This window comes from Macrobrachium nipponense, chromosome 23 (assembly GCF_015104395.2).
Source record: "Macrobrachium nipponense isolate FS-2020 chromosome 23, ASM1510439v2, whole genome shotgun sequence".
Classification (NCBI taxonomy): Eukaryota; Metazoa; Arthropoda; class Malacostraca; order Decapoda; family Palaemonidae; genus Macrobrachium; species Macrobrachium nipponense.
In genome coordinates, this window is record NC_061090.1 from 78,945,311 (window position 1) to 78,953,728 (window position 8,418).

At 40.0% G+C, this 8,418-nt stretch overlaps 1 protein-coding gene across 1 annotated transcript; it reads left to right on the forward strand.

Moving 5' to 3' along the window:
* The first annotated feature begins 3,974 nt into the window (after window positions 1–3,974).
* Window positions 3,975–5,702, forward strand: LOC135198301 (zinc finger MYM-type protein 1-like). Its single transcript, XM_064225875.1, has one exon. The coding sequence runs from the start codon at window positions 3,975–3,977 to the stop codon at window positions 5,700–5,702; it is 1,728 nt and encodes a 575-aa protein (XP_064081945.1).
* Window positions 5,703–8,418: the final 2,716 nt, after the last annotated feature.

Consider the following 8,418-nt stretch of genomic DNA (forward strand, 5'->3'; position numbering starts at 1 on the left):
ATACCTCTGAAATTAACAGAAAGTTTTCTCAGTGCGGTGTACGTCAATAATCGACAACATGTTCTTTCCTGGTAAAATGACTTAATATCGTGACATCATCACCATCGAATTTGTAAGATGACGTCACATGCAATTTACGGGAATCAAGGACATTTTTCCGTCCGTCCCTGATTTGTTGATAAGCTTTCGTTCGGGAAATTTACAATGTGAGCTAAGTTTGTAAGAGAGAAAAAATAGAAGCGAGAACGAGAAGAGGAGTCCAAAATGTGCATTTGCAGGGAATTAGTCACCGCGCCGGTTGTTTACGTGGTACTAGCAAATATCAGTAGTATTGCATAATTCAATCAACCTGACGATTCGGGCTTCTTATTTGTATCGTAAAACCCTCATTCCTTTTGCTTATAAAACTGGTATGTAGAGAACGATAGCATAATCGCTGATATTTACCTTCATAGGTACGTGATTGTAAACAAAGTACAGTACATATTATTTAATTTTATTTATGAGACTTTATGCTCCATAATATAAGATCTTTATACATTCGTTTTCGGGTTTCCTGTGCAGAAAATGGTGATGACAGGGTCAAGTGTTTTTCGCTGTAGACTTGAGTTGCGAGAAGACTGGTGATCCAAAATGGCGGGCTTACTGATCATTTTTAGTGCCAAGACAAATTCCTTCATGTAGCCAATCTTCTCATTTTAGGAGCGAAATAGGGAATGAAAAATATTTCGTTCACAAAAGTTATAAACTGTCGATCATTTTGGTCAGTACAAGATTATTACTCATGGACATTCCTTTGTTATGACCTTGTTACCAACGTCATATATCCGAGTGTCAAGCAGTTTCCCTTGTTATATACGAACACGACTGCAAGAGCACGGGATTAAAGGAACGGAATGGGAAAATTGCAAGCTATAAATAAGAGATGTTGCCACTCGAGATGCGTAAGACCACGTCTAGCCAATGCACTTTTTATTTTAAAAACGTCTGTCCCCTGGGGCGTCCGTCTTCATCACAGAACATAGCCAAGACCCCATAGTCATAGACCCGAAGGATAAGGCTCTGAAACCCTCTTTAACCTAATGGTCTCGTATCACTTTTCCCACTAATACGAGGTTAAATTTTCCCACCTGTTAAAAAAGCTAAAATAGGTTATTCTTGTTTATTTGTTTACTATGGCAAGGTCACGTGTCGCACCTTTCTCTGCCCCCATCCGCCCCCCCCCCCCCCCCCCTCAACACCCAAACACCAGGCAGTGCGTACGTGACAAGCAGCGAACCGGCCGGTGTATTGGTCTTTGGAGGTAGGCATGTAGGTAGGTTGGGAGGGGGGGACGGCACCAGCACCACCACAAAAGCTTTTGGCGTTTGCCCATGTTTCCATGGTAACCATTTTGCCTCCTACCCCCTCCCCCCCCCCCCCACCAGAATCCGCCAAATGTTCTTGATCACTGCCAATGGTCTCCTTGAGACACATCATTTTGCCTCGTTTAATCTTATTCCCGGTTTTGATTTACTTTGTTTCATACGCCATTCGTTTCTGCTGACGCTAGTCAAGGCTATGCATATATTGTCACGTTGTTCCGACTAAGAACAGCGGTCAAATGTTTATGCTAATAATAGGAGAGAAAATGTTTTGTGCTGGGATGCCAAGTCTCCAGCAGCGTGGCTCGGGCTGAGCGTTTGCTGCGGTGCCACGTTGCGCAGCGTGGTGCGCAGGAAGATGGTAAACAAGCCGAGAGGAAAGGGAGAGAGAGAGAGAGAGAGAGAGAGAGAGAGACGGTCACCACCAACAACACTGGCAGCCATTCGTCCTCGATCAATACTTTGAAAGCGGCAGCGTTATTGACCGTGACAGTCAACTACTAAACGTTCAGGCTTTTTGAAATTAATTTTGTCATTTATTAAATTTAAGCATTTCAAGATTGCAATTCTTTGTTATCAAGCATGGGATTAATTTCGTCCTTTACAATATGCAGGTTTCTTTTATGTAGTATCTGATTAAAGGGAAAGTTATTCGGCTACAAAGAATTTAGCTTTAAATTATTGTGAAACTGATAACGCAACGTGCCCATATTTCCGTGACGTTGTAAGTCGAGCGCGCCTGTTGTTTTTTTGGCGAATCATGAACCTCTTGTCGGATATAGAGCCATAATCACAATGTTGACGTGGTTGGTATGGTGTTTGCGTCCCACCTCGGTGGTCGCGGGTTCGATTCTCGGCCATTCCATTGAGGAGTGAGAGATGTGTATTTCTGGTGATAGGGCTAGAATTTCACTCTCGACGTGGTTCGGAAGCCACGTAAAGCCGTTGGTCCCATTGCTGAATAACCACTGGTTCCATGCAACGTAAAAACACCATACAAACAAACATAATCACAATGTCAATATATTTCCATAGAGGTTTGGTAAAATTATACAAGTCGACTAGACAGTAATATATAAAGATTAGAGGGAGTCTGAGACAAGTCGCTCGACTACGTCATCACTTTTCTCCCGTTTATTTTTGACATCGAATGAATTATGTAATATGACAATCCTTGTCGGAGATTATTGTGCATTTCCAATTCTAGATATGATTTCCTAACAGGATTTACGATTATATCATCAACATGATAGTAGCAATAGATTTGATTCACAAAAGCTGTGATGGTAAATAAAATCCGGTTTACTACCCAGTATATTTCCTATAGATAACTTATATTTACATATATAAGGATAGACGTATTCAAACCCCAAAACCATTGCCCACAGATGGAAGGGTGCAGAGAAAAGCCAATGGTCACTGCAACATTCATCCTCTTACTGTGTAGTGAGAGGTTTTATACACACACACACACACACACACACACACATATATATATTATATATATATTATATATATATATATATATGAATAACTTGATCACGAAGTATATAAAACGTGATGCTATGTATAAATAAAGGTTTTTGCCACGAAGGAAAAATGAAAAGCGAGATAGCCGAGTACTTTTGGTCTTGTAACAAGACCGAAAGTACTCGGCTATCTCGCTTTTTCTGTTTTTCCTTCGCGGTAAAAACCTTTATGTATATATATATATATATATATATATATATATATATATATATATATATATATATATATATAATATCACTGGGGAATCACCAGGGCTTGGTGATACACTAACATTTTAAATGTGCAGTTTATCAATTGCAACTTGCAATACAATTAATACACGTGTTTTATGGAGCTGTCAGGTTAGGCCGCAAACTGACGCTTGCTCCTCGCGTGGCGCATCGGGCCAGGTTCTTTGGTCTCCTTGAAGTCGTGCGAATGCAAACTCCCAGACGTCACAATTTTGCCGTCTTTCATTATCAAGCGGATTCTTAGTTGATGCGCCAAGCAGTGTAGCTTCAGTTGTTGATTAGGATGTGTCTGTGAGGTTGTGAAAGGTGGTTATTTTTAACCTTCCCCTTCTATATGTATTCTCGTGATTTGGCAGGTTTGTGTTGTTGGACTAGCTTAAAACTTCTAGCAATTTTAAATGTAGTAATGGAAGCCACTGGTACTCAAAAAGAGGATATTTGTATAGTTAATGAACTACTGGAAATGCCATTTTGGAGAAGAAGCGTTCCTGAGAAAATTGATATTATTAGAATGTGCAGACCTTGCCCACCACTGCCAGGACTTACAAAAAAGCACAAGGAGAAGAACAAGGAATATATGAGGCATTTCAATTTTGCGCAATACGAAGCCATTCACTGGTTAACTGGTTCACCCAAGTTGAACAAGCTGTTCTGCTGGCCTTGTTTGCTCTTTTCAGTTGAAGACAATATATGGTCAAACGCTGGTTTTGATAATCTGAACACTTTAACACTGGCAGTTTCTAGGCATGAAAAATCATTGAACCACATAAGCTGTTTTCTGCAGTATAACAGTTTCGTAAGAACGACAAATGACCATCAGACGAAGGTCCAACAACCTATGAGTGACGAAATGCACAATGAGAATGTTAGGAAGAATAGAGACATCTTGAAAAGATTGATTGACGCCGTCTGCTTTCTGTCAAAGCAAGAACTTCCTCTTCGAGGCCATGACGAATCAGATTCGTCTATAAATAAAGGAAATTACTTGAAGCTACTTGCAATGATCAGCCATTACGATCCGATGCTGGAAATTCGCATGCAAGAGTCCACTGTTTTTCGAGAAATATCTCCCGCCATACAGAATGATTTGATAGCAGCAATTGGCTACTTTATCACGAAACAGATAAAGGAAGATATTGCGAAAACTGACTTTGTGTCTGTGATTTTAGACGAGACGTCCGATCTAGTTAATAAGTCACAGATGTCTACTGTTTTTCGTTTTGTTGACCAAAACTGTGAAGTTCAAGAAAGATTCCTTCATTTCACTGACATCAGTGCTAATCGCTCTTCTGCGGGCTTACTGGAACACATCGAGCGTGTGTTGAACGACTTCGGCTGTGGGGGGAAACTTGTTGCACAGACATACGATGGCGCTGTTGTGGTAGTTGGCCAACAAAATAGCTTAAATAAGAGGATACAGGATTTGCACCCGTGTGCTATATTTGTACACTGTTACAGCCATTTGCTCAATCTGACGCTTCAGCAGTCGGCGAAAAATATCATAGGGTGCAGAACATTTTTGCAAACGCTTTCGTGTTTGACTACATTTTTTCCCAAGTCTTCGAAGAAGACACTTGCCCTTCGAACGTTTGTAGAGAAACTGATACCCGGGGTAGCACCTAGAAGATGGAATTTCTCTTCAAGACTGTTAAACACCGTGAAAAACCACTATGAACCACTAACAGCGTTTTTTCTGCACATACTTAATCAGTCTGATGACTGGGATAATGACACAGTCTTGAGGAGCCGGGGCTTTTTAGCTTTCTTCCAGAGCTTCCAGACTCGCTTTCTGGTGAACGTTTTCTCGTCAGTGTTTTCTTTAGCTGACGCGTTTTTCTGGGCTCTTCAGAACAAAGGAATGGATGTTGCCCTCTGCATCAGAAAGGTCGAAGAGCTGGTTGCAAACATTCAGAAAATTCGAGTAGAAGGGTTCGACACGATTTTCCAGCAAAGTTCTCCTGGAAGAGGTGATGACAACCCAGTTAAAAAACCCAGAATCGAAAACTTCGAAGAGGAAGAAAGCTGCCGAGCCCTCTTCCTGGAAATTCTAGACAACGTTTTATCGCAGCTCAGACACAGGTTTCGGGCGTTGACACAGCTTGATTTCTTCACTTTGCTGAACAGTGATTTTTTCGAAAAGCACAGTCAGCAGTTTCCCGAGACTGCATTGAATTGTTTGGAGAAGCAATATGGGTCGTTCTTTGATATTGTTCGGCTGAAAAATGAGTTGAGTGTTCTATACTGTTCTTCAGAGTTCAGAGACAAGAATGTTTTGCGTATTATGAAAATCATGCATAAAACGAAACTGTATCAGGGGCTGCCTGAAGTTTATAAACTTGCTAAGTTGATTGCTACTATACCTGCTACGAGTTCAATTACAAAAGATACTGTTTCTTCTTTGAAAAAAATTAAAACTTACTACAGCAGCACACAAGGACAAGAAAACTTGTCATCCTTCGCTCTGATGTCAGTTGAAAAATCTCTGCTTGAACGCTTGAAATTGAGGCACACGTTTTATGAAGATGTGACAGAGAAGCTTATTGAAAAGATTGGGAGCATAGAATTCAGGTATAGATAAAATTCCGAAGGGATAGGCAAGAGGAAATTAAATCACATAGCAAAGAAGGTAAGTTCCAAGTACCTCCTCGTATCGTTAGTACTGGATTATTGTAATTTTGTAACGGCTTAGTACTAAAATGTAAACAGCCTGACTTTTTTTTTTATTGAATAAACTTATATCAAATTTCCCTACCACCTTTACGTCATTTTGAATTCATATGAGATGTATACATGAAAATCAAGTGAATGGCACTACGTCTAAAGGGATTCGACAAACTGTCTGAAAAGCATTACGTGGAAATTTGTAGGTGGAGGAGCGTTCGGCAGTTCAGGTATGAATGTGACTTTGACAGCTGTGTTAATATTCCTGTCCACCCTTTGCTGGAGAGACACACACTCTCTCCCTCCAGGTGTACAGATATGTTACTGACAACGACGAATAGGATTGAGAAATACTAGACCCATAGTAACACCTGCACTGTCTGTCGCGTTATTTGAAGATGCCGCTTTGGTTATTCTTTTGTGTGTTGGTTTATCATCTTGCGAGGACATTTATGTTCGTTTCCAGTTGCTATCAAGAACGAACACATGATCAACGCTTTAGCGTTAGGGCCCCATACACTGAACGATTGTATGAACGACTGTCTGAACGATTGTCGTTATCGACACAATACATTATTCAGGCAGTATGAACGATCTCCGCACCGATTTCAGTCTGAACAAAGATTTTGTCTCGGGAAAACGTGGTATCATCTCCAAAGAAACGCGCGCGATAGCATTATATCGGCAGACAAACGCATACATTGAACGACCTGTGTATGACAAACTTAAATCGCAAGCCAGCAAACCTAGTCTCGACATGAGCTCGTTCAGACGCGAAACTCCGTCCACTTTTGCATTCAGACAAACCTATACACTGTTTTTGCGAACGATGCAGACAAGTTCAGACAATCGTTCATACAAACGTTCAGTGTATGGGTACCCTTACACTGATAACCAGTGCATCCCTCCCATCGAAAGCGAATCATGTTATTAGACTTAAAGGGTCAAAACGATACTGAGGAAGTCTTAGGTACTGTCTATTGATCAGTGATCAAGACGTTCTCTTCTTTAAAAAATAAATAAATAAAATCGATATTCTGTTTGCTTATGGCGATGCCAGTAATAGTATTCTCATATTTAGAATGATAGTATCTGCCATATTTTACTATGGTAGATTCACACCAAGCGTGCATCTGAAAACTCTCAGTCTCTCTCGAGAGTTCACATAGGCAGGATGTATGTTCCACCTTTCCTGAGGGATAAGTCTTTCAACAGGATCCCTCAGGAGAGGTGAAGCGTACACCCGACCTATGCGATGCGAACTCTCGAGAGACTGAAGGTTTCCAGCGGCCAGCCCTATATTGGCTTATCAACATCCGATCAGGGGCGTCGTAAGGGACTGGCCTAGACGTCAGATGCACGCTTGATGTGAATCTACTAAAGAAGTGTAACATTCCAAACTGCTCCATTCAATACTGTACAGTTTCTGTCGATATTTTATGTTTAGAAAAACGAGTACCCCATAGGTATTTCGTAAAATGGATACTAGGCCTGTTAGAAGTAATTTTAGAATGTAGATTGAAGAATGAGACCATGGCTTCATCACTAGAGATCGTTGTATTATTTCACAGAATGTCGGTACAAAACGAAAAAAAGAAATCCAGTTGGAATTTCGTGTTATCCATAATGTTAGGATGACATTCCAAAGTTTTCTGTTACTCACGACTCTTTTTCTTTTTCTAAAACTGTATCCCAGTTTTCGGAGTGCCATGACATCGAAGCGACATGACTTCTCAGCCAACTTCCGAGCGACCTCTGCTGTTGCTGGGATGTCAGAGGTCACGACCGAAGGTCAAATGGGGTCAGATGATTTCCCGTGCCGTTGTTGCACGGAATTTTGTTTTTCACGTCTGTTTGGAAGCAGGTCAAACAGAGTTCGTCGTTAAATTACATTAAAGTGTAACTGAACATTCTATCGTTATTTCAACTGTTAAAGGGTTCCGATTACTAGTTTTAAATAATGTAAGCAATAAAGAAAAATATAAACATGGAGCTATTTTTTGCCTGTTCAAGTAATACTCAAAAGCTGTCTTTTCGCTCTATTCTCTCTTATTTTCACCTCGTGGAAGTTTCATTAAAGAGGTACATTCGAAGCGTCCCCTGATATTACCACGAACAAATGAAAATCGGGAACCGGTTTGAAGCTGATGCAACCGGAAGCCCATTTTTTTTTATTGTGCGAATTTTTCTCCGTTTTAATCTGTAAATATTTTCTCCAATGTTCTTGGTCACCACCTATGTACCTGTGTATTGTATGCCGACTTAGACATTGCGTCGTACTAATGAAAATGCTAGTTTAAAGAAATGTTTACATCACCTAGACTAATGGAAAAGCTAGTTTAAACAAATGTTTACATAAACACCTAGACTAATGAAAAAACTAGTTTAAACATATGTTTACACAAACTAATGAAAAAAGCCAGTTTAAACAAATGTTTACATAAACACCTAGACTAATGAAAAAGCTAGCTTAAACAAATGTTTAATACTAAACACCTAGACCAATGAAAAAGCTAGTTTAAACATATGTTTAATAAACACCTGGACTAATGAAAATGCCAGTTTAAACAAATGTTTACACAAACACCTAGACTAATGAAAAAGCTAGTTTAAATAAATTTAATAAACACCTA